Source organism: Mesoplodon bidens (assembly GCF_964165515.1).
Source record: "Mesoplodon bidens genome assembly, chromosome: 13".
NCBI classification, from domain to species: domain Eukaryota; kingdom Metazoa; phylum Chordata; class Mammalia; order Artiodactyla; family Ziphiidae; genus Mesoplodon; species Mesoplodon bidens.
Window position 1 is genome coordinate 27499937 of NC_138169.1, and position 25547 is coordinate 27525483.

Genomic DNA, 25547 nt, shown 5'->3' on the forward strand with positions numbered 1-25547 from the left:
CCACACTTCCGCCCTCGAACTAGGCCGAGAGCCCATTGAAATCCTAAACTGACGCCCTCGTCTGACGTATACATGAATTTAATTTGTGGCGAGAAGGTTTCTTTTCCTTACAGGTCCGAGTTGGGGGGAGTATTCTTCTCTTCCCAAAGTAAAGATGTCCGCCGAGCGTAGGTTGTCTGAGTAAACGGAGTCAGAGTTGAAGTGCGCAACCGCGAGTGCGTCCGGCCCGTGGATGACGCTTCTTTGGGGGCGGACTGGACTATTCCAGCCGTAAATGGCGGAGCGCTAGTGCCCGCCCCCAGCGTGGACCAATCAGAAAGGAGGAAAGGCTGGGAACGGAGTCCCTGTTGGTTGGCCCCCGGGCCAATCGGAAGAGCGCTGATTTGGCGGGAGTCTTGACCGCCGCCGGGCTCGCGGTGTTTCTGCGCGAGCTAGGGTGGTGTCCCGCTGCCGTAGCCATGTTCGTGTCAGATTTCCGCAAGGAGTTCTACGAGGTGGTCCAGAGCCAGGTGAAGCCTTCTTTGGGCCCCGAGGCTTGGGGGAAGGGACGAGGGCGCGCGGCCGTGGGGGCGGGAGGGGCTGGGGTTCGGGGCGCCGCGTTCAGCCCTCTCTCCCCCGACAGAGGGTTCTTCTTTTCGTGGCCTCGGACGTGGACGCTCTGTGCGCTTGCAAGATCCTTCAGGTGAGGCCCGCGGGCCGGGCGGGCTGGGGGCGCGGGGGAGGAGCGGGGCGAGGACCCCATCCCGGGCGAGAGCTCGTCCTGGGGCGGGGACTCAGAAGGCTGCTTCCCTGGCGGGACGGCGTTGGATGGGTTAAAGGAGAACTAGGTAAAAGGCAGGGAGACTAGTTAGTATCTCTGTAGCAACCTGGGCACAGAATGGTTGCATTCGAGAGACCCGTAGACCTGTGGCGGCTTCTCACGTGTGGGGTTTGAAGCGGAGGAATCTTACAGCCGAGGGCACAGTGGTGTCATAAGCGATTCTGGAGATACTCGATTCTTTAGCCTGTTAGGGAAGATCGTTGGTTCGGTTTTGAATATGGTGCAAGGTTTACATGAGCTTTGGTCAGAGGCCCTTGGGTCAAGAACTACTTCTCAGGAGACATAGAAATACCATCAGCGTTTCAGTTTTCCTTTGGTGATTTTCAGCAAAGTTGACCAGATGATTCAGTGGATATTCATGTCCCCATCACCTACTTGCTGACACAAATATTTCACTAACCTCAGATTATCACGTGTTCTTTGTCTCTCATCTTTTTTTTTTAAAAGTGCATTTCAAGGTAGATTGCAGACATCCTAAATGCAATAGGTTTTGAAAAAGAATCTCTCTCCAGGCTCTGTTCCAGTGTGACCACGTGCAGTATACGCTGGTTCCAGTTTCTGGGTGGCAAGAACTTGAAACTGCATTTCTTGAGCATAAAGAACAGGTATGAGAGATGCATTTGAGAATATTAGGCTTTTTTTTACTCAATTACAACTTAACACTGAGCATTCTTTCTGTGTATACAATAGCTTGCATGTATTTCTAACTACTGACTTTCTTCAGAAGAGAAAAGTGAGCTATATGTCCAAGTGACTTACCCTCAAATTGTGGAGACAAAATTGACAACAAAATAGAGATAGTGAATGTGGGCAGCCTCTAACTTTGAACTTGTGTTTCATTGTAAGGTGCTTGGAATTTGGCAGGTTGTTTTTTTTTTTTTTTCTTTTTGCGGTATGCGGGCCTCTCACTGTTGTGGCCTCTCCCGTTGCGGAGCACAGGCTCCGGACGCGCAGGCCCAGCGGCCATGGCTCACGGGCCCAGCCGCTCCGCGGCATATGGGATCCTCCCAGACCGGGGCACGAACCCGTATCCCCTGCATCGGCAGGCGGACTCTCAACCACTGCGCCACCAGGGAGGCCCTGGCAGGTTGTTTTTTATATGGCCTAGTAAAAATTACTTTAGATTAGACTACTGTTTCATATTTATCTCTCCAAGAAAACGTATCCAGGTTTCCAACTTGACATTCAGGAACATACCGTCTCCCTTTGAAATTTAAGCAGTAGAGGCCAGGCCTCCTCCCACCTCTGCATGGAGCTATAATGAGAGATGGGACATCTGAGACCCCACAGCCCCACAGGGAGAGACTGGAGTCTGGAAGAGGGTCCCTAGAGTTTCTGGCCACATCTAGGACTGTCTGGCAGAGATAAGTCCTCACCCGGTTCTCCTGTCATCATGAGAGGGACCTCTGCCAGTTCGATATTTATAAGGAAAGGGTTTTCTATAGTGATAGGATGTAATTAAAGGGTTAACTTAATATTTAGGTGCTTGTTATGTGTGGGCTACCTAAGACTTGCTAGAAATTTAACCCTGTGCCATGCTACTAGCAAAGAGAGGCCATTTGTCACAGTAGAGTGACAGATCAGAAGAGACCCGGTTATGCATTTGAACTCTTGGTCCATCCACATCACCTTCTTGACCCCAAGCCCGAGACTCGGGCACACTCATCCTTTGCCTGCTCCTCGTTGAAGCCAGGACAGGCATGGAACCCACCTCACAATGTCGCGGTGGAAATGAAATGGTATATGGAGTTGTTAAAGCACTTGCACAGGCCAGCTGTGGCCGTGTTTGGAGCCCCTCACTGTCAGCGCCTCGCCATGCATCAGGGGCTGCGTGTGTCTCAGCAGGACTCAGGCCTAGTGCTGAAGACAAACGGCCTCCCCCATGCGCTTACTCACAGGGTCCCCGTCCTTTTCTCAGTTCCACTATTTTATCCTCATAAACTGTGGCGCTAACGTGGACCTGTTGGATATCCTTCAACCCGATGAAGACACCGTATTTTTCGTGTGTGACACTCACAGGCCAGTCAATGTCGTGAACGTGTACAACGATGCCCAGGTAAGCAGGCCTTCGGGGTCCACGTCTCCCCTGAGTTCTCCTGTCCGTCTGTCTGTTCCTTTTTATGCTGTGGACAGTGTCACGCCTGGTGTTCTTGACAAGGCCCGTGTCCACCTCCCCTATAAGAGCTGGAGCAGCCTGAGGACAGAACCTGGTCTTGTCCACCTTTGATGAGAAACACAGCACCTAACCTTGGAGGTGCTCAGAGGGTGTGTGTGGGATTCGCTTGGCCTGGAAGGTGTAGGGACCAGAACCTGCCCTGAGTCTGCACTCCAAGCTCAGGCCAGCCCAGCTTTATTGAATATTGGGGGACCTCAGAGACACCTCCCCTATAAATGGGGCTAGGATGCACCCTGCCCATCCAGGGTGGTGTTGGGAACAGCAGGACAGTGGTGTGAGGCTGCTGTGAGCCTGCTATGGCTCTGTCACACGTGCTGTTTGACCCATCAGCAGTGGGCATGCATCCACGGTAACAAAGCATCAGCCCTGAAACTCTCACGTGAAGGGCCTCTTTTAGAGACAGGAGCTTTGCTCGCTTCAAGGTCACCGATCTCCGTGTCCTCTGTCAAAGGCCGAGGTACAAGGCATTTGTTTTGTTGGCTGAGTATGTGGCCTAAGGGGAAGCTTTTTTCCAAACTTAATGACTGTAGGTAGTTTTCAAATTCCTGTAGTTTCTGTGCACCGAATAGCATGCAGATTCCAGCAGCTTACTGTGGCCAATTGAGAAATAAGACTATGAGAGAAAACGTGATGGATAGTTTTCCATGAATGACAGAGGAGATTGATTGCTTTTTGTTTTAATCTTAGATCAAACTGCTCATTAAACAAGATGATGACCTTGAAGTTCCCGCCTATGACGACATTTTTAGGGATGAAGAGGAGGATAAAGAACATTCGGGAAACGAAAGTGACGAGGGGTCAGAGCCTTCCGAGAAGCGCACACGGTTGGAGGAGGTGGGTTTGGGCCTCTCAATACGATCTTGTGGAAATGATCACTCCCCGAGGTCAGGGGTCAGCCCGGAGCCTGTGGGCCCAGGCAGAGATGGGAGGCAGCAGGTGTGGGTGCCAACTCTGTGCTCTGCCATCCCCTGGCTGTGTGGCCTCAGGCAGGTTTCTGGACTTCTCTGAGCTGCGGCATCCAGCACTGGTGGCTTCTGCGAGATGTGGAATTATAGGCGGGAGGCGCTGCTCCTCCCACACAAGGGACAAGATTATTCTAGTGCTCGGTTTTGTGAGGAAGCTAATGCCCTCTGGCCCCCGGTCCTTGGTGTGCAGGCTGAGATTTGCCTCTGGAATGTTTGGGTCCTCCCTTCATCCTTGGCCTGACCAGGGCCTTGGGAGGAGCCCTTCAGGGCCATGTTTGGGATGTTCTGGACACTGTCCATCTGGGGGGTGTGTCCTGCTTCCTCACCTGCCTCCTATTTCTAGAGTCTTGGGTCATCCAATTGGGACCTCTCAGACCCACTCTGAGATTTCTTTCCTCTTGCCTGCCTCTTTATCTGTTCTATTTTCCAGCCAACTTTTGTTCTTTATCTTCTAATCTTTGATTTTTTAGAGCTCTTTCTTTTTATTATATAGGTCCCAGGTGTACAGCATTATAATCCAACATCTGTGTACACTGCAAAGTGCTCACCACCATGAGCCTAGTTATCACCCACCACCATATGCTGGATCCTGATCCCCTTCACCCATGTCCTCCACCCCCCAACCCCCCTCCCCTCTGGTAACAAATCTCTGTATCTATGAGTTTATTTTTGTTTTATTTTGTTTGTTCATTTGTTTTGTTTTGTTAGATTCCATGTGTGAGTGAAATAATATGGTATTTTATTTTATTTTTTATCTTTCTCCATCTCAGTTCACTTAGCATAATACTTAAAGGTCTATCTATGTTGTCACAGTGGCAGAATTCCATTTTTTTTTTTTTTATGGCTGAGTGGTATTCTATTGTATATACACACCACATCTTCTTTATTCATTCCTCTGTCGACGGACACTGAAGTTGATTCCATGTCTTGGCTATTGTAAACAGTGCTGCAGTGAACATTGGGGTACGTGTATCTTTTTGAATTAGTGTTTTTGTTTTTTTCAGATATATGCCCTGGAGTGGAGTTGCTGGGTCATAAGATAGCTCTATTTTTAGTTTTTGAGGAACCTCCATACTGTTCTCCATAGTGACTGCACCAATTTAGTTCCCAACGACACTGTAGGAGGGTTACCTTTTCTCCACATCCTAACAACATGTGTTATTTGTGGTCTTTTTTGATACTAACCATTCTGACAGCCATGGGGTGATATCTCATTGTGGTTTTGAATTGCATTTCCCTGATGATTAGTGCTGTTGAGCATCTTTTCGTGTGCCTGTTGGCCATCTGTATGTTTTCTTTGGAGAAATGTCTATTTAGGTCTTCTGCCCATTTTTTGATTGGGTTGTTTGTTTTTTTTTTGCTACTGAGCCGTCTGAGCCCTCCTGATCAGCCCTAGAGTTCCATAGCCACGAGGGGAGGGGACAGGACTCCACTGTGCGTTGTGGGGAGGGCCAAAGAATTCTTGGGCCCTGGGGGTTTTGTTAGTCAACTTTACTAAGGTATAACTTCTACACAATAAAATTCACCGGGTGTACAGTTCGATGAGATTTGACAAATGTGTGAAGCCATGTGACCCCCACACATCATAATAGAGAACAGTTCTATCATCCTCCAGAATTTCCCTCATCAGGACCATGACTTGCCTTTTTAAATTAAACTTTGAACTTTGAGATCATTGTAGATTCACATGCAGATGTAAGAAATGAGTTGAAATCACTTACATACATTGCCCAGTTTCCCCCAGTGGTGACATATTGCAACACTACGGCACAACATCACAACCACTGAAATAGGCGAGACACAGGACATTTCCGTCACCACAAGGACCCCTCCTGTGGCCCTTTTATAGCCATACCCACTTCCCTCCTGCCCCCACCCCCTCCTTAGCTCCTGGCAACCACTATACTTTTCTTCATTTCTATAATTTTATCCTTTCAAGAGTTATATAAATGGAATCATATAGTAAATAACCTTTGGGGATTGGCTTTTTCACTCAGCATAATTCCCTGGAGGTTCAGCCAGGTGTTGGGGTGTATCGGGTTGGTTCCCTTTAGTTACTGAGTATGTTCCATGGTGTGGACCGGCCTCAGTTTAGCCAGTTACTCACTGACAGACATCTGGGCTGTCTCCAGTTTCTGGTTATTGTGAACAGAGCTGCTATAAGTATTTGTGTGCAGATTTGTGTGTATGAACACGAGTCTTCGTTTCCCTGGGATGAATGACCAAGCGTGCATTTGCTGGGTTGTGTGGTAGTTATGTGTTCAGTTTTTTAAGAAGCTGCCAACCTTTTCCGGAGCGGCTATACCATTTTACATTCCAACCAACAATCTACAAGTGACTCAGCTTCTCGCGTTACCACTAGGTAAGGAAGCTCCAGGCTCCCTGCCTGGCCTCTGACTACCCTGGCGAGGGTGTAGGGAGTGCACAGGTAGAAGGAGGAGGTGTTACAGATGGGAGGTGTTCATCGGGGGAGGCTGGGCTCCATGTGGCCTGCACTGGGCTGGAGGGGGCGGACCTGGGGTCAAGCACTTATCCTCTAAAAGTTTCCTGTCTTCTGAGGCTGTTCCTTCATGGTTCTTTGGCTTTTGTTGGGGATGTTTTTCTTCGTACCTGTTGGTGTTTCCAAGTGGCTGGCTTCTTCAGCTCCAAGTCTGGGATGTATGAACAAAAAAGAAAACCCGGGGAACTCATGCTGTGACATCCCTCAGGTCCCAGGATCCCTGGCTGGTCAGCCTTCCTCTCCACCTTTCAGAATCTTTTTTTTTTTATAATATGTGATATTGGGGTTTCTAAGTATATTTAATGAATGTATAGAGAAAAATACACGTATACCATCTTTCCAGAAGCAAGTTTTTAAAACTGCCGTCCCTGGGCTTCCCTGGTGGTGCGGTGGTTGGGGGTCCACCTGCCGATGCAGGGGACATGGGTTCGTGCCCCGGTCCAGGAGGATCCCATGTGCCGTGGAGCGTCTGGGCCCGTGAGCCATGGCCGCTGAGCCTGGGCGTCCGGAGCCTGTGCTCTGCAACGGGAGAGGCCACAGCAGTGAGGGGCCCACGTACTGCAAAAAACAAAAACAAAAACAAAAACTGCTGTCCCCCTACCCCCATGCCTTTGTTGTGGGAACTGAATGAGGTTGAGCCTGTGAGATCAGAAGAGTCGCTGGAAACGGTGGTGTCTGGATGTAGAAGTGTGAGCTCTTTTTAATCTGGTGGGAAAGCCAGCAGGAGGCAGTGGCAGGCTCTTGGTAGATTGCACGGTGCTGGGATGAAGGACTCTGGGTGTGGCCTGAGCAGGCACCAGCGGTGGGGGGGGGGGGGCGGCTGACCACATCCACGCACCCGCAGTGGTGATGGGCCAGAGGGCCCAGCTGCCCCCTCAGTGCCTCCCTCCCCAGGAGCAGGCTTCGTGCCCCGTGCCTTCTGCCAGATCAGAACCTTCTCGGGCTGTGGGGTGAGTTCCTGGCTCCTTTGCTCAACCCTTTGTTCTCTTTGTCGTGGATCAGGAGATCGTGGAGCGATCCTTGAAGAGGAGGAAGCGAAGAGAATGGGAGGCCCGGAGGTGAGGCTGCGTCCAGCAGCGGGTCAGCGATGGCCCTTTCTTTTCCATTTGAGGATCACATGTTCGGTTTAGAGCCTCTGCGCCAGTGTCTGCAGGATTGAGCGGGTGGCCCTGCACTGGGGAGGAGCTCAGGGCCCCTCTGTCTCGCTCTCTGGTCCCACGAAGGCCGAAGGCCGGGCCTGGCCTGAAGGTCTCCCAAGCACATGCCATCCATTAGGGGTGAGGGCCCTGGTCCTTTGTTTTCATAGTTTTCTAAATGTAGATACTTTTATTTACAAATTCGAGAGATGGCAATTGTGTAAAACTTTTCATAGGAAAAAAAGTATGAAAAGGAAACTAAGTTACACACACCTTCTCTTACTGTTGCAAATTAAAAAACAGAAGTGCTTTAAAATGAAAACATTGGAGAGGTTATCCTAGCTTGAGGCGAACCGTGGAGCAGTTCTCTAGAGCTGGGAATTCCTTGCTACACACAGTCCTTGGAGGTCTCGCAGGGTCTGAGTACCCAGCCCCTGTCCTGCTGTGCCCCCAGCCAACCCCTGTGGAAGGACAGTGTAAAACCATTTCAGGAAGTGTAAGGAAAGAAAACTGAATATAACCCACTTTCACTAATAGGAAGAGATTCTGGCTTTGGATTGATTTTCCTGGGTTATCTGTACTTGTGCACATTTTACATAATCACACCTAATTTTGCATTTTTCCTCTTAATAGGATCATAGTTCTGATGGTTCCAAAAGCCTTTATCAACTGCCCAGTGCTCAACTGACCGGTTCCCCTTCTTTGTGAACCGGAGGCTGGGTCCAGCATCCTCCTGTGACACATAGGCTGCACGCAGAGCCCCGTCTTGTCTTGCTTGTTCCGTGAATTCCCTTCTGGGGATCATTTCTTGGGGGTGGTTCTGGGGCTGTGCCATTTCACATATTCTGCAGCCACACGAGGTTTGAGCCCGTTTACTCTCCTCCCAGCCATTGTATGTCTACACTCCTTGAAGAGTCAATAAGTGAAAACAAACTATTTCAGTTGTGTTTCTTGGGTACCGTCCAGTTTTAGCATTTTTCCCAACATTTGTCTTCCTGTTCTGCTTCCTGTTGAAGACCCGCGTTTTGTGTCATTACAGAAGAGACATACTCTTTGACTACGAGCAGTACGAATATCATGGGACGTCGGTAAGTACAGATAGGCGGGATTCATGGTCGCGTTTGGACTCTAGGGGTCACTGTCCTAAAACAGGAGGAGGAATGAGCACAGGTTTTAGAGCCACGAAGGCCTGGTATGAATCCCAGCCCCACAGCTTCCTCTTTGTGATCTTGGGCAGGGGATGCAGCTTCTCTGAGCCTCTGCTCCTCAGTAAAAGGAAGAGAGCAGCCCTCACTCCAGAGGCAGTTGTTGGGACGGTTCCTTTTACCTAGAGGTACTCAAGGAACAGCAGCTATTATTTCTGTTCATGATCAAAAGTACAGAACAAGGGAGTTCCCTGGCGGTCCAGTGGTTAGGACTTGGCGCTCTCACTGCCAGGGGTCTGGGTTTGAACTAACATCCTGCATGCTGCGTGGCCAAAAAAAAAGTGAAGAACAGGTCTGTTAGTCTCTGTGCAAGAAGGTAGAACTCTGGACTTACACAGGCCCACCAGCATATGTGTTACAGGAAGAGTTTCGTACAGAAAACCCAGTGTGTCGACTCTGGCATCGCTGAGCAGAGCTCAGGGCCTTGAGGACCCCTAGAAAATAAGTTTCCAGTAAAGCATCTTGTGTTTAGCCTTAGAATTTGGCTCTGGGGCCTTGGACCCTGAGCACGGATTTCCAGAGCCCCTTTTCTGGTCAAGGCCCCGTTGCCCTTTGTGGGATCATCTCTCTGCCCTGGCAAGTGGAGGATCCTAAGCTGCAGGAGGGGTGGGTGGTATGGGCAGGAACGGACGCCCGGCCCCTCAGATGCTGGAAATTCCTGCGGAAACCAGTCTCCTTGGCGCTGTTGAAGGAAGCCCAACATCTCAGGGCAAACGGGATTTAGAGTCTTCTGGTCAGACCCTGATCCTTCCATCTCCTGCCAGAACCCAGCCCGTCTGCTCACGGGAGCTGGATGCTTCATCCACAGGCAGCCCTGTGGGAAAGACCCTTCTTGCATGGTCCCAGGGCCCCGGGCAGCACGGGCCTGGCCCTGCCATGAGCACGGCTGCCCGGCCTTAAGCCTCTCTCTCTTGCAGTCGGCCATGGTGATGTTTGACCTGGCGTGGATGATGTCCAAGGACCTGAGCGACATGCTGTGGTGCGTGAGGCCCTCCTATGAGCAGCTGCATCCTCACAGCCAGGGCGGGTCCCCACTGCCAGGGGAGTGCCGGGTGCGGCCCCTTTCTGCACATGTGCAGGCCCTGGTCATCTTCCTGACTGGGGCCCCTGGCTGCACACAGACTCCTGGGGGGACTGGGGAGTGTCATGGGGCGCCGAGGGTCTGAGGGAGGGGCCTGGGCCTCTCCACCCTTCCCAACTGACCGCCCAGCCTTGCTGCCCAAATCAGTTTGAGTGTGACGTTTGAACAAGGCTGCTGTCGCCAAGCATCTTTGCAACCCTGGCGGGGGGGTAGTTCCGGTACAGGAGTAGCCGCTGGCCTGCCTCTGAGCCTGCTGCTGGGGCTTCCGGCAGGGGTGCTTGCCCACTGCGCTCCTGAATGCGGGTTGATTTGGGGACTAAAGGCTCAGAGTCTAGCGAGGAGTGTGTGGATCTGGCCTGCTTCACCCTCAGCATTCTGCTCTTGATCCTGGTTTTTTCCTCTGCGAGGTGAGGGTCTGTGCTGAGTCAGAGCCTCAGGACGGCCGGGGCAGGGCCAGGCACTGGCCACATCAAGGCCCAGAGGTGCCCTGTCGCCCTGAGCCAGCAAGGGTGGCGTGCGGCCGGGCAAGCCGGGACACAGGCGGTGTGGGGCCTGCCGCTCTTGTCATAGGGGATCCCTGCTGGGAACCGAGAGCCCCACAGCGGTGACACTGCAATGGGAGCCTTGGAACCTCTCCACCCGCAGGGCGGGACCGCTGGTCTAGCAGAGTGTCTGGGTCAGGCCATGCTGGCAGGACATGCCTGTGAGTGCCGCCCACCCATTCACGGCTCCATTCCTCTCCTTCCAGGTGGGCCATTGTTGGACTAACGGACCAGTGGGTGCAAGACAAGATCACCCAGTAAGGATGCGCTCCCCCGGGCTGTCTGAGGTCGGCCGCAGCCGGCTTTGCAGTGGTGGGCTGGGGGCAGTGTCCCTGCGGCGCCCTTTGAGGAGGGGCTGCCTTGGGCCTGGGTCCTTGTCAGGACTGGACCTCTGGTGCAGTCATGTGTGGCCTTGTGTGGATGCTTCATCCACCTCGGGGGCCCAGCAGGTGGAGCCTGAGGTGAGCGGAGGGGCCCCGCTCCCAGCTCTCATGGTGTCTGTTGACCCCTGTGCCTGGTGGACACAGGGCTAGGAGGAGGGGCCAGGGCCCCGAGGCCTGCCAGGGCGGGCAGGCGTGACCTCAAAGGTTGGGGGAAGGCTGGACAGGCCTGCAAGGAGGGCTGGTGTGGACCCGAACCCTTTTTGCCCTTGGTGGGTGGGCTTTGCTGTTACTGTCTGTCCGACTCCAGGATGTAGACACGTGGGTGGGGGGAGCCGGTGCCCCTCTCATTCCTGCTGCTCTGGTGCCATCAGGTGGGAACTGTAACCCTGTCCAAGGGCCCCATGCCTGCCTCCTGGCACAGCCTCCGCCTGCACTGGTTTCAGAGGCTCCTGTGCCCCGGTAGCTGCCCCTCCCACCCTGCCCACTGGAGGGTCCCGAGTCTCACGGCCTGGGCCTAGCCTGTTCCCCTCCTCTGTTGCCGATGGCGTCAGGTGCACAACGCTGGGCACCATGCTGGCCTGGGTGGCCCCTCAAGTGGACCTGGACGGGGTCTGCCTTCTCCTGCTCTCCTCTCCAACACTTCCTGTGCTGGGCGTCTTGTCACTATGGGGTCTGTCCACTGACTGGCTGGCAGGTGGGCCATGGCACCCTCTGTGCCCACCCTAGGGGGCCTCAAATAAATGACGCGGGGAAGCTGCTGCCCAGGAGAGAGCGCACGGGGGTGGCAGACGAGGCCAGTGCCTGGCCCTCGTTTGCCTGCAGAGGCAGCAGGAGTCCTGGGCCCTGGACAAGAGGGGCGGAGGGAGCCCCAGGTTGCGTGCTGTCTTCCAGGATGAAGTATGTGACCGATGTGGGCATCCTGCAGCGGCACGTGTCCCGGCACAACCACCGGCATGAGGACGAGGAACATGCGCTCTCCGTCGACTGCATGCGCATCTCCTTTGAGTACGAGTATCCTCACGGCTCAGCCCTGCATCCCCGGGACGAGAGGCTCTGGGCAGAGGGTCCAGTGGGTGCAGCAGGAGTCCTGGATGTGGGCCCTGCCTGGCTCATCCATGGCTTTGCCAGGTTCAGGAACATCACGTGTATTAGGGTGCATGGGTGCTGGGCGCACACAGGCAAGTGCACGCAGGGCCACAGCGGTTCAGGCAGTTGAGAGGGTTCGCAGACTCCTGCCGAGCGGGCGGGGAAGCAGCAAGCAGATGCAATTAGAGAGTGACACTTCACGAGGAAGATGTGGCGCCTCGAGGGGGCGACCCGGGCCATCCGGCTGCAGGGCTCAGGACAGGCTTGGTGAGGCCATGTCAGAGGAGAGACTCAGCCACCCTCAGGGGAGGGAGGGCTGCCTGGGCAATCCCATGGCCTTGCAAAAGCCCTGAGGTGAGCTCCAGGGAGGGGCTGGAGCTATGGACGGGTGCAGGTGGAGGAGCTGGTTCTTGGTGCTTGAATGTCCCGGGGCTGCCGAATGGGGGGGATAGGCTGTGGCAGCCATGGCAGGGGTCTCGCTGCTTTGGTGGCAGGTAGAGCGATGGCAGGGGTGGGGCCGGCCTGTGCCTGCCCTGGGACGGCTGGGGACCAGTGAATGTGGATTGGACAGGTCAGGTGGGGGTGCCCACGACAAGTCTAGGAAGAGGTTCCGGGTATGGGGCAGCCAAGCTCCGGGAGGGGGTGACCACCAGGAGCCGGGTCCTGACATGTGACATCCGGGGACCGGGGTGCGCCGGGGGTGCGGGCAGGGAGGACAGTGACCCCATGGCCCAACCAGCAGGAGGGACATCACAGAGGACAGAGGCCACCGTGTGCCCAGAGACCCTTGGCGTGGGCGAGGACCATCCTCACAGCCACACTTGTGGCCCCAGGAGTGAGGAAGAGCCTGTCAAGGAGTGGGGCGAGGATGAGGCTTTGTCGAGGGGATCCCAGGACAGACCCAGCCAGGTGGAGCCCGTGGGGAGCGGATGGGAGGCCAGCCTGAACTGGCGACGCCCAGTGGGGCCTCCCAAGTCCTGTGTGGCCACAGGGGCCCCCGGATAATGCTGTGCGTCCCATCTCCCAAGCTCTCTGTCTGGGTCATGTTAAGCTAAGGTCGAAGAGCTCCAGGTCCCCGGGGGGCTGACTGGTTATGAAGGTGGTGGTCCCAGGGTGGGGGCCCGGGTCATTATGCAGCCACAGCTCCTTGACCGCAGGCCCAGCCTCCGCCTGGCGCTCTATCAGCACTGGTCCCTCCACGACAGCCTGTGTAACACGTGCTACACTGCGGCCAGATTCAAGCTCTGGTCTCTTCACGGGCAGAAGCGGCTGCAGGAGTTCCTCGCAGATGTGGGGTGAGTGAGCGCCGAGGCCCGCCCCCCACGGCCCCCCTCCCCTGGGGGAAAGCCCCCACTCCTGCTCCATCCCCCATTCCTCACTCGATCCCAGAATCTGGTCTGAAGGCCAGGCCGGGGCATCAGCCGTGACATCACGCCTCCTGTGACCAGTGCTCCTCCTTCCCAGTCTCCCCCTGAAACAGGTGAAGCAGAAGTTTCAGTCCATGGACGTCTCCTTGAAGGAGAATTTGCGGGAGATGATTGAAGAGTCTGCGAATAAATTTGGGTAAACACGTGTTTCTCTGGATTAATCTTTGTCAAGGTTTCAGCTTTAATCACATTCTAAAAATAATGCAGAAAACAAGAACGCTTAGATGATTGTGACCTGACTAGCCTTCCCTGAAGTTTTGAGTTCTCTTTGGGTTAAAATTAGGGCTTAAGGTGCCTGAAAAATCTAGAATCCTTACATCCTGGGGCTGAGGTGCAGACCTTTGAGGTCAACCTGGACTGTCCATCACTGGACCCTGGAAGGGCCCACTGGGGCCAGGTTCAGACGAGCTCTGCCCAACCGGGTCTTCTGACGCTGCTGGAGGGACACGGGCCTGGCTGCTCCTGGCGCCCTGGGGTGCAGGCAGGAGAGGACCATACCCACATCCCCGTACCACCCCCACCCCCACACACACAGCTAGCTCCTGCCCTGCCCTGATGGGCTGACAGCTTTGTACCAGGTGCTCAGCACCCTGGTTGAAGGCTGGTGTGTCGGCCTCCTGACTCCATCCATTCTCTGACCGGAATGGCTAGCTGCAAGCATCAGTGGGGGCTGGGGAGGGAGCATTAGTGCTGGCCTGGCCTGTGTGAGAGCTCACCCTAACTCGAGGACACTCTCGGCCACGCTCAGAACAACAGCCGTGTCGCTTCCTCCCGTTGCAGCATGAAGGACATGCGCGTCCAGACTTTCAGCATCCATTTTGGCTTCAAGCATAAGTTCCTGGCCAGTGATGTGGTCTTTGCCACCATGTCGCTAATGGAGAGCCCCGAGAAAGACGGCTCTGGGACGGATAACTTCATCCAGGCTCTGGACAGTCTCTCCAGGTAGTGGGCCTGGCCGTGGGCCCCCATCCCCGCCGGCCACTCGGCCCTCAGCCCCACACTGCCAGGGAGGCAGGTCACAGGGCCCCCGGGCACGGGGGTGACTGTGTCTTTGCAGGAATCCAGATCACAGTCCACCTGAGCTGGGGGCGCACGAGACACGTGCCCATCTTCAGTATGTGTCATGTCCTCTAGAATCCTTTTCTTCTTTCTTTTTGATTTAAAAATTTTTCTTCTTTCTCACCTCCCATACTCCTTCAGGCATTATTGTTTATTCATTCCTGTGTTTCTTCTAGTATAGTTTTCATTTCTTAATTATTTTTCTTTTACTTCTAATTTTTTCTTATCTCACTTCCTGAGATGTACTATTTTTTTTAATGTCTTTCAGCTTGTTTTGAAATACAATATTACAGTTCTGGTCTTTTGGGGGCGTGTCTTTCTAGTTAACCTTCACTGTTGAGAGGGAGACTATCCTCCTTGTCCTTTTTCCTGACAATAACTGAGAGGATTTGATCGTTGCTCATTTTTTGTGAGTTTAGTCTTCCTGACTTTTTCGGGGGAGGTATGGTTCACACAGCTTTTCCAGCTTCAGAGTGTTAGAAATGGAGGGGCCTGGTTTCTGGGGTTTCCTGGTCCATTCCCAAGCACACTTTTTTAAACAGCTTTGCTGAGCTATTATTCACATACTCTATGGCTCACCCATTGAAAGTGTACAATTTAATGGCTTTTAGTATATTCACAAGGCTGTGCAAACATCACCACTATAATTTTACGACATTTTTATTACTCCAAAAAGAAACCCTGCTCCCCTCAGCCATCGCCTCCCAAATCTCCCATCTCCCCCAGCTCCTGGCAACCAATAACCTACTTTCTGTATCCATAAATTTGCTCTTCTGGACATTTCATATCCATGGACTCAGACATTAAGTGATCCTTTATGGCCTGGCCTCTTCTGCTTAGAATAATGTCCTCAAGTTTTATCCGTGTTGTAGCATGTGTCAGGATTTCCTTTCTTTATATTGCAAATAATATTCTATCATAGGGATAGACCACATTTTATCCATCATCAGTTGATGGACATTTGGGTAGTTTCCACCTTTTAACGATGATGAAAAATGATGTGAACACACATGTGTGAGTTTTTGTGTGGACATGTTTTCCTCTCTCGGGTATATACCTGCGAGTGGAATTGCCGGCTCATGTGGTGATTCTGTGTGTCACCTTTTGTGTAACTGCTGAACTGTTTTCCAAAACATGACTTCACCATTGTACATCCCCACCTGCAGTGTATGAGAGTTTGAATTTCTCCATATCCTCACCAACACTTGTCACTGTCTAACTTTTTGATTGCAGCCATCCTAGGGGTATGACGTGGTCTCACTGTGGCCTTGATGTGCATTTCCCTAATGGTTAATGATGTTGAGCAGTTTTTCATGTGCTTATTGGTCATTTGCGTATCCTGTTTGGAGAAATGTATGTCCTCTGTCTCTTTTTTTTTTTTTTTTTTTTTTTTTTTGCTGTACGTGGGCCTCTCACTGTTGTGGCCTCTCCCGTTGTGGAGCACAGGCTCCGGACGCGCAGGCTCAGCAGCCATGGCTCACGGGCCCAGGTGCTCCGCGGCATGTGGGATCTTCCCGGACCAGGACACGAACTCGTGTCCCCTGCATCGGCAGGCGGACTCTCAACCACTGCGCCACCAGGGAAGCCCCTCTGTCTCTTTTTAAATTGGGTTGTCTTTTTTTTTTTTTTTTTTTTTTTGCGGTACACGGGCCTCTCACTGTTGTGGCCTCTCCCGTTGTGGAGCACAGGCTCCAGACTCACAGCCTCAGCGGCCATGGCTCACAGGTCCAGCCGCTCCGCGGCATGCGGGATCTTCCCGGACCGGGGCACAAACTCGGTGTCCCCTGCATCGGCAAGTGGACTCTCAACCACTGAGCCACCTGGGAAGCCCAAATTGGATTGTCTTTTTTTTTTTTTTGCGGTACGCGGGCCTCTCACTGTTGTGGCCTTTCCCGTTGCGGAGCACAGGCTCCGGATGTGCAGGCTCAGTGGCCATGGCTCACGGGCCTAGCCACTCCGCGGCATGTGGGATCTTCCTGGACCGGGGCACGAACCTGTGTCCCCTGCATCGGCAGGTTGACTCTTGACCACTGCGCCACCAGGGAAGCCCTGGATTGTCTTTTAATGATTGAGTTGTAGGAACTGTTTTGTATATTCTAAATATGTCTCTCGACAGATATATGATTTGCTAATATTTTCTCCCATCCTGTGGGTTGTCTTTTTACTTTCTTGATGTTCTTTGAAGCACATTTTTAATTTTGATGATGTTTGGGTTATCTATTTTTTCTTTTGTTTCTTTTGTTGGTGGTGTCATAGCTAAGAAACCATTGTCCAATCCAAGGTCACAAAGATTTACACCTCTGTTTTCTGTAAGAGTTTTATAGTTTTAGCCTTTATGTTAGGTGTATGAGTCACTTGAGGTTAATTTTTGTATCTGATGTGAGGAAGGGATCAGCTTAATTATTTTGCGTATGGGCATCTGACTGTTCTAGCACCATTTGTTGAAAAGACTTCTTCTACCATTGAATTAATTTGGCACCCATGTTGAAAATCAGTTGACCATACATGTGGGAATTTATTTCTGGATTCTCACTTCTCTCCCACTGATCCATGTGTCTAACCTTATGCCAGTACCACACTGCTTTGATTACTGTAGTTTTGTAGCAGGTTTTGGCTATGCTGTGTTCCTTGAATTTCCATGTGAAGTTTAGGATTAGCTTATTAATTTCTGCAAAGAAGTCAGATTGCATAGAATCTATAGGTCAATTTGGGGAGTGTTGCCATATTAACAATATTAAGTCTTCTAATCCATGAACATGGATGTTTTTCCATAGACTTAGATCCTCTTTAATTTCTTTCAGCAGTGTTTTATAGTTCAGAGAATAAACTGTACACTTTTTATTAGATTTATTTCTAAATATTTTATTCTTTTTGATGCTATTGTAAATCAATTTACTAATTTCATTTTTGGTTTGCTCATTGCTACTGCATAGAACTACAATCAATTTTTGTATACTGATCTTGTCCTGCAACCTTGCAGAACTTGTTTATTAATTCTGACAGTTTTTTAGTGGATTCTTCAGGATTTTCTATATACAGGATCACATCACCTGCAGATAAAGATGGTTTTACTTCTTCTTTCCCAGTCTAACTGCCTTTTATTTCATCTTCTTACCAGTTGCCTGGCTAGAACCTCCATGACAATCCCAGCGTGTTTGATCAGTGCCTCTGCCTTCCTTTTCTGAATTGTCCTTCTCTTGCCCAGTTTCAGTTCCACTCGTAGCCGTCTCTCTTCAGCAAGGGGCCCAGAGTGGAAAGGAGCTCTGGCTGGTACGGGGAGCTAGTCTGCTCCAGCCCCCTGGTGTTTGCCATGGCCCTCACACTCACCTGCTCTTGCGTGGCGCAAAACTCTTTAAGTTTTGGCCACTGTCCCCAGTTGCCTGGAGTTTCACCTTTCTTAGGTCTCTGCTTCCCTGCTCCCTCCCACACATCTGGTGGCCAGTTGGGGGTCTCTTCCCACCTGCCTATATTTTGGGGTCTGTGGTGTTCTGCATTCTTTGTGTTGTAAATGTGGGTCCTAGGTCTTTGGTTTTGTAATGTAGTTGCTCTGTTTTTATCTAGAAATATGGAGAAATCAAAAAACTATACTGCCGGGCTTCCCTGGTTACGCAGTGGTTAAGAATCTGCCTGCCAATGCAGGGCACACGGGTTCGTGCCCCGGTCCAGGAGGATCCCACATGCCGCGGAGGGGCTGGGCCCGTGCGCCATAGCCGCTGAGCCTGCGCGTCCGGAGCCTGTGTTCCGCAACGGGAGAGGCCACAACAGTGAGAGGCCCGCGTACCGCAAAAAAAAAAAAAAAAAAAAAAAACTATACTGCCGACTGTTTCCGCCTCCTCTCAGAATTGATGGGTCAGTCTTAGCCATTGTCTGCTGACTTCCTGCTGTGACAAAAGAGCATTCATCCCATTTCTGTGCGCCTTCCCCTCCTGTTGGTACAGTTGTGCCACTATTTTTAGTTTCTTTGTAACCTTAACATACTTCGGTCTTGTTCTTTCACCAGCATCTCTTGTCTCCCTAGTTGGTAAGAAAAGGGTGTTGGCATCCTTCGTTTTCTCCTCCCCCATACCTCCCAGGATGTGAAAATACTTTCACATGTTCAAGGTTAACAATAGTGGGGTAGAAGACAGAATGTGAGTCGTCTTATCTTTGGCTGTAGATTGATTCTCAAAGATGAAGATCAGTAAATAGTGTTACTTGGTTGCTCTAATAAAATATTCCAGAGTCACTAATGTGCGGTGGTCCTGTTCCTTTCTGGCTCAGCTCTTTGTTTTCCCTGGAGCTCTTCATTGCCTCCTTTATCATATCCGGTTTTCCCAGCTCTCATTCCCTGAGCCCCTTCTGTCCAGGAGAGCCTGGGGCTCTGTTCTCGGCTCCAGCTCCCTAGTCCTGCCACCCGCCGCCACCACTGGCGGCCCAGACTGTGCTGCTGGGGTGGACCCAGCACATCTTGGGATCCTCATCTGTTTTTTTTACTCCCCCATTTTGCTAGAACATAATTCTTAAGCAACTTTTAAAGAAAGGGCACATGTGAGGTAAACATTCTGAGCTCTTGCACATCTGACAGTATCTTCTGCCCTCATCTGATTGCTGGTTTAGCTCATGCAGAATTCAGGGTTGCTCCCTGTCTCCCAGCAGCCAGTGGTGTTGATGAGAAGTCTGAGCCATTTTGGTTCTTGTTTCTCTGTAAATGCACCCTCACCCCCACCAGAAGATTTCGGGATCTTTTTTGATTCTCAGTGTTCCAGAATGTCTAGTGGTGTGTGGAGTGGGTCTTGTTTCATGCATTAGACTGAGGTTTTGGGTGAGCCCTTTTAGTCTGAGGAAATGCTTTCGTACTCTGCCTTTACTATTCCCCCCACACATATGTCTGTTTCTTAATCTTTCTAGACTTCCTAGAATGATTCTGTGTCTGATTTTTGCTTTATATTTTCCATGTGTTTGTCTTATCTGTGGTAAGGAAGGTTTTCTTGACTTTGAGTGAATTTTTTATTTGTTGGAACCATTTTACTTTCCACAAATACTTCCTGGTTTCTGATTGTTCATTTTTCATAGCATCCTGTTCTTGGTTTATGAATATATTGCCCAAATCTCTCTGAAGATACTAATTAGACTTTATTTTAAGCTTTCTTTTGGTCTCCAAATTATGTTTCCACTAGGGCTGGTTTTTCAGGCCACAGGCATTTCTCAAATGTCTGGTGGTCCTCCACATTCAAGGAGTTGGGGGGGTTGGGGAAGGCTGTGGAAGCCTGGCAAGCCTGCTGGCCGGAAGGCATCACTTCATCTTGGTGGGTGGGAAGCCCATGTGACACTTTAGGACCCTTACCTGCTGGGTGCAGAGGCTTTGCTCAAAGACCTGACTTCTCCACAGAGGGCTCATTTTATTGTGTTCAGAACGGAACCCTCCTCTGTGTGGGGGAAGGGTAAAAATCCACCTGTCTGGTGGCGGGATCCCTAGTGCCCCCCAAGCCTCTCTGGTCAGAGCCCTGCAGCACCTTCCAGGAGGCACCTCTGCTGGCTTCCAGTCTCCGGTCTTCTGATGCCAGCATGAACCCCGCCCCCCCTCCCCCCCACCCCTGCACCTCTCCTGTCCATCACTGTGGGCTTAGACACTTTTTATTCCTTCCTCTCACCGGAAAGGGAGCTGGGGAGGGAGGGAAGTGAACTGTTGGCTCCACAGCCCCTCTGACCCAGAAACCAGGTGTCCGGTCTGCGGCCCGTGCTGGAGCCATGCGCCTGCCATGTTTCAGGGGGAACCTGGACAAGCTGTACCGCGGCCTGGAGCTCGCCAAGCAGCAGCTGCGCGCCACACAGCAGACCATCGCCAGCTGCCTCTGCACCAACCTCATCATTTCCCAGGGGCCCTTCCTCTACTGCTCCCTCATGGAGGTCAGCTCCCCACCGACACGTCCCCAGCCCCGCCCGCTGGCCTCCCCCTGACCACCTACCCCCACTCCCTGCAGGGCACCCCAGACGTTGTGCTGTTCTCCAGGCCAGCTGCCCTAAGCCTGCTCAGCAAGCACCTGCTCAAGTCCTTCGTGTGCTCGGTGAGGGTGGGAACACAGCAGCCTGGGGCGGGGGGGAGTGGCTGGGGCTGGCAGGTGCCTCCCTTTTCCTGAGTTGTGTTCCTCTGCTGAGCCCTGAACCCTCCACTTCCCACCAGACCTCATGCCATCACTCACCACCCAGGTCATTTGGACAAGTGGCGGGGGGTGGGGGGCCTCACAGAGCACGCAGGGCTGGGGCTCATGTTCAGCGGAGGTGGGGTGGGGCAGGGGCAGGGGCTGCGGAGGGCCTCCTGCAGGAGGTGACAACTGTGTTAGGACCTAAAGGAGGTAAGGGAGGGAACAGCCAGGGGCACAGGAGGCTGGGGGCAAGCTGCATGGGGACTTGAGTGTCTCTGGGAAGAGGGAATCCCTGGAGGCTTTTGGGGAGCGAGGGACTGGGGCTCCTGGGCACTGTGACCGAGGTGCACTTCCCTCCGCAGACGAAGAACCGGCGCTGCAAGCTACTGCCCTTGGTGATGGCCGCCCCCCTGAGCGCGGAGCAGGGCACTGTAACCATGGTGGGCATCCCACCAGAGACCGACAGCTCCGACAGAAAGAAGTGAGTCCTGGGGCCCGGGGCTATGGGGGGTTGGCCTCAATGCCAGGCCAGGGATGGCCTTTTCCGCCATGAAGCAGGGTGGTGGGGCTTACACACGTGGGCTGCAGGGTGGAGCAGCATCAAGCATGCACTGAGTGGGGTCGGAGTGCAGGGAGGTGCAGCAGGCAGGCGAGCCTGAGGGTGGCAGGGCAGTTGGGGCCTCATGCTGAAAGCCCAGGACAGACACCAGTGCACGGGGCTCACCGGTGAGGGCACGTCTCTGGGCTCCAGGTAACCCGGGTTCCTGTGAGTGGCCTGAGGCCTCTTGGGAGTTCCCACCCCAGCATGGGGTGGGGGGTGCAGGTGTGGTGTGGACGTCCAGCTTCCAGGCAAGGGCATCCAGCTCCCTGAGGAGGGCCGGCCAGGGTCAGATGCACCCAGGGTGGGCAGCAAGGTGCGTGACCCTGTGGCTGCGGCGGAACCCTCAGCCCTCCATGGGCCTGAACCCTCCTCTGAGGAGCAAAGAGTTTGCACTGAAAATCTGGATCGGGTCTGGGTCTTACCCTAGGTCTGGATTGGTCCCAGCTGTGTCACTGTGAGCTTTGACCTCCTTCTGCGTCTGCAAAGGCCATTGAGCCGTGGCCTCTGAGACAAGGGCTTCCCTGCTGCCGGGCTGCCTTCCAAAGCTCCCTCGAGGGTCTCAGATCCAAAGTCACATGGGTGGGAGCCGGCCAGGGTTCCCGAGGCAGCACCGTGGCTGCCTGTGTCCTCACTCGGGCTGCCGGTCTGTGCACGGCTGGCCGGCTGGCGGTGAGCTCGGTGGATGCGCACAGTCTCCTGTGAGGGCGGCCGTGGAGGCTGGGAGCACTCGCTCTCCTCTGCCCGCCTTCTGCCCTCTGCTCTCCACAACAGGCACTGGAGCCCCTTCTCCACGCTCCCGCTGTCTCCACGAAACCTCCCTCAAGGCACCAGGCTGCTCCCCGAGGGGCTCCTGCTCCCCCACCACCCTGCGGGCCCCTCCCCATCCCTGGTCCCACCTGCTGTGTGTGTCTAGGACCCCATCCCCACATGGCTCCACGGAACCTCTGCCTCTCACCTGCCCCAGCTGCCAGCACGGTGCCTGGGGCGGGGGGGGGTGCCAGGGGACACGCCCACCTGAGGGCTGAGAAGGGCTGACACGGAAGCAGTGGTGAGAGGCAGTGGCCGTCCAGAGAGTGGGCTGAGGCCTCGGGGCTGTGGCCAGTGAGGAGTTTGTGTGTCCCTGGCGGGGAGAGTCCACTGCAGGGACAGCCCCCAATGCGCCTCTGTGTGTCCCCAGCTTTTTTGGCCGGGCGTTTGAGAAGGCGGCGGAAGGCACCAACTCCCGGACACTGCACAACCATTTCGATCTCTCAGGTAGGAGTCCGCTGCACTGAGGCCCTTTCAAGGTCAGTGCTGGCCTTGGAACCAGGGAAGTGCCGGGGGTGCCCTGCCAGCAGTCCCCTGGCCTCGGGCCCCGCACCCCATCTGGGCCCTGACAGGCATACCTGGCTCTGGCCTTACGATCCAGCCCCTGAGATCACTTCACCAAGGAGCTTGGGGGTCTGGCCACCACTATGCCGTGACGCTGCCGCATGGTGGCTTTGGGGGGCCACACCTGTAGGCCACCAGCACCCCCGCAGCTTCCCTGGATGCCAGTGTGGAACATGGCATGTTTGGCCATATTTGCTTTCTGTTCTTCAGATGTGTGGCACTTTACCCCTGTGTTAGTGAGCCCAGGCTGCTGTAATAAAGCACCACAGAGTACGGGGTTGAAATAACAGAAATGCATTTCTTACTGTTCTGGGGGCTGGAAGGTCAAGTGTCAGCAGGGCTGGTTCCTCCCAAGGCCCCTCCCCTGGGCATGTAGATGCTGTCGTCTCCCTGTGTCTCCACATGGTCGTCCCTCTGTATGTCTGTGTCCTGATTCTTCCTATAAGGGCACCAGTCAGACCGGATCAGGTCGCACCCTAGTGACCTCATGTGACCTGATCACCTCTGTAAAAGCCCACTGCCAGGTACAGTCACGTTCTGAGGTGCCGGGGTTAGGCTGTCACCATAGCAAGGTGGGCACCTTCAGCCCATAGCGCCCACCTCTCAGAAAGGACCTCTCACATCACCACTGATGCCTTAATGGGGACCAGTCTCTGAGTCTGAGGCCCGCCTTCACCCCTTTGCCTCTGGAATCTAGAGCTGGCGTCTTCCTGCTGGGTCCACTCAGACTGTGGCTCCGTGGTGGGGGGTCCCCTCCAGCAGTAGCCCCCCACTTCCTGTTTCATGCCTGAGACTGCAGACAGGCGGTGCTGGCCAGCCTGCAGGATGCCCTGGCTTCCCACATGGGAAGGACTGGAGGGCTGGGAGCTGCTGGGCTTCCCCCGGGGGTGGGCGGCTTGCACAGGGTGTGGAGGAAGTCGAGGCCTGAGGTACCCACAGCTTGCAGGGCCAGGCTGTCTGGTTTTGTCCTGTATGATGAGGCCCCGTGCTTGTCTGAGGCTGACAGCCCCCAGAGATGGGTCAATTTGCACCATGTCCCCTTCTACGGATGGGACACCAAAGCTGAAAGACTAGCCAGAACAGGATGGAAGGCTGCCTCCTGCCTGACCACTCGGGTGGGAGGGAGGCCCCTCTGCCAGGGCTGTAGTGTTCAGAGTGTCACCGCCGGTCCCCTGGCTGCCCCGAGGGTCCTGCCCACAGACCACAGCCGCAGCTGCACTGACAGGGCAGCCAGGGAGGCCGGTTAAATAGGCCTCATGGTCCAGAGCGCCCCAGGCCACCAGGGAGCCAAGTGCGCCTTGGAATGTGGTAGGGGGTTGTCGCCACTGGGGCGCCGGGCAGCGGGAGTCAACTTGGTACTTGGTGGCCTCCCCCAGCTCTATCCCTGTTCCTCCCGTCCCAGTGATGTTTTCCTTTCATTACTTCAGTGATTGAGCTGAAAGCCGAGGACCGCAGCAAGTTCCTGGACGCACTCGTGTCCCTCCTGTCCTAGGGTGAGTTATGGGGGAGGGGTGCTGGCGGGTTCCCGTGGCCCTGCCACAAAGCCCGGCTCCTACCTGGGTTTGAGGCTGGAGATGGGGTCCAGCGCCTGTTCCCAGGGACAGCTGTCCCCAGGCTGGTGGCAGGACCACAATGGGCCACTTTGAGGGATCTAATTTCATTAAGCTCCTGGGATCCCTTCAGAAGGAGCTGCGTTTACCCTCCTCTGCTCACAAGGCGCCGGGTGTGGCTGGGAACAGGGGCTGCCCTCACCCCAGCATCAGGCCCTATGCTGGAGCCCACGGGGTGTCTGTCTATCTGGGCTCTCATGCGCTGGACTTCTGAGAAGGCCAAGCTGGTAGCAGCCGCTCAGTGGGGAATTACAAACCGTGGGCCCTGTGTGAGCCTGGACGCCTGCGGCTGTCACTGTGACAGTGCAGTGCAATGCTCCCGCCAGCGCTGTCCCCTGTGCCTCACACACCACCTGTTTCTCAAGGGCCCTCGGGAAATGGGCCGGGGGCCTGCTCTGTCTAGTGACCCCTTCTCAGCCCAGGCCCCCCCACAGCGGATGCCCTGCCCGGCATCTCCCTGAGCCCCGGCTGGAGTCGTGGCTGTGGCACACGGGCCCCATCCAGGCTCCGGTGTGGGGGATCCCTCCTGCCGGCCCAGGGTCCTTCCTCCGCCCCCTGTCCCTGGTGAGCTGGGAGTGTGGGTGCCCTGGTGGGCTCTGCTGAGAATGGCCTAGGGGCCTCAGGGACCTCCCCCAGCCCCTCTCTCAGGGGGCACAGGGCTCTGGGGGCAGATTGGGTCTTACGTGACGTCTGTGGGGAGCCTCACCGGGCTGCCCCTGTGTCCTCATCTGAACTGGGGCTGACACCCCTTGAGTCTCAAGGGCTGGGCCTCAGCAAGGGCCTTTGTTGGGGGGGAGGGTTAAATCAAAGGTTACAAATGGGGGTCTTGGGCAGTGGGGCTGGCATCTGAGGCAGACCCCTCCCTGCAGCCTGCTTGGTGATGATCCCAGGGCCATGTGCGAGCTGCCGCCAAGACGGCACCAGGTGGGCCAGCCTGGGAGGGTGAGGGGCAGCGTGCTGGGGGCAGTGCCAAGGCTAGACAAGCCGCCAGGCAGGGTCTGTAAGGGGAGGAGGCGCCAGGAGCCGTGTGGCCTAAGGTACTCAAGCAGACAGGAAAGCAGGTGCTACCCCCCACCCGTCAGTGGTGGGGCTGCTCAGAAGCAGCCGCTTAGCACGGCAGTGGGAAGGCCTGGGCAGTTTTTTGATTTGGGGAACCATCAGAATTGTTTGAAATTTATTTTTTCTTTTCTCTTCCAGAGTTTGATTTCCTCAGAAGTGACCTCCTTCTCCTTATTTATATTAACTGGCTTTTATTTAGATTGTAAGTTATGGACATAGTTTTAGATGCAGGGACAGTGTTTTTAATGGAATAAAATGATTATTTTAGGTTTGGTGCCCCAATCTTGGCTCTGGTCACAAGGCCAGTGCTTGGTTGTTCTCTGAGCCTTGTATGTCCAGAGGGACCTTGATCCTGTGCCCTGGGCACCCCGATGCCCAGCAGGAACTCAGCATGGGGGGCAGCT

The 25547-nt window shown here is 54.1% G+C and overlaps 1 protein-coding gene across 1 annotated transcript; it reads left to right on the forward strand.

Annotated features, from left to right (window-relative positions):
- The first annotated feature begins 377 nt into the window (after positions 1-377).
- CDC45 (cell division cycle 45) lies at positions 378-25411 on the forward strand. Its single transcript, XM_081252310.1, has 19 exons — positions 378-509; positions 623-682; positions 1333-1425; positions 2739-2876; positions 3684-3830; positions 7464-7519; positions 8637-8685; positions 9720-9781; positions 10632-10682; positions 11700-11819; positions 13058-13189; positions 13359-13457; positions 14102-14263; positions 20128-20266; positions 20341-20424; positions 20865-20983; positions 22281-22357; positions 23902-23967; positions 25282-25411. The coding sequence occupies exons 1-18, from the start codon at positions 459-461 to the stop codon at positions 23964-23966; spliced, it is 1704 nt and encodes a 567-aa protein (XP_081108436.1). The 5' UTR covers positions 378-458; the 3' UTR covers position 23967; positions 25282-25411.
- Positions 25412-25547: the final 136 nt, after the last annotated feature.

Coding starts and splice junctions, on each gene's coding strand:
- CDC45 (XM_081252310.1), top strand. CDS start 459: ATGTTCGTGTCAGATTTCCGCAAGGAGTTCTACGAGGTGGTCCAGAGC. Junction 20,267..20,340: donor TCTACTGCTCCCTCATGGAG/GTCAGCTCCCCA, acceptor CACTCCCTGCAG/GGCACCCCAGACGTTGTGCT. Junction 22,358..23,901: donor CAACCATTTCGATCTCTCAG/GTAGGAGTCCGC, acceptor TCATTACTTCAG/TGATTGAGCTGAAAGCCGAG.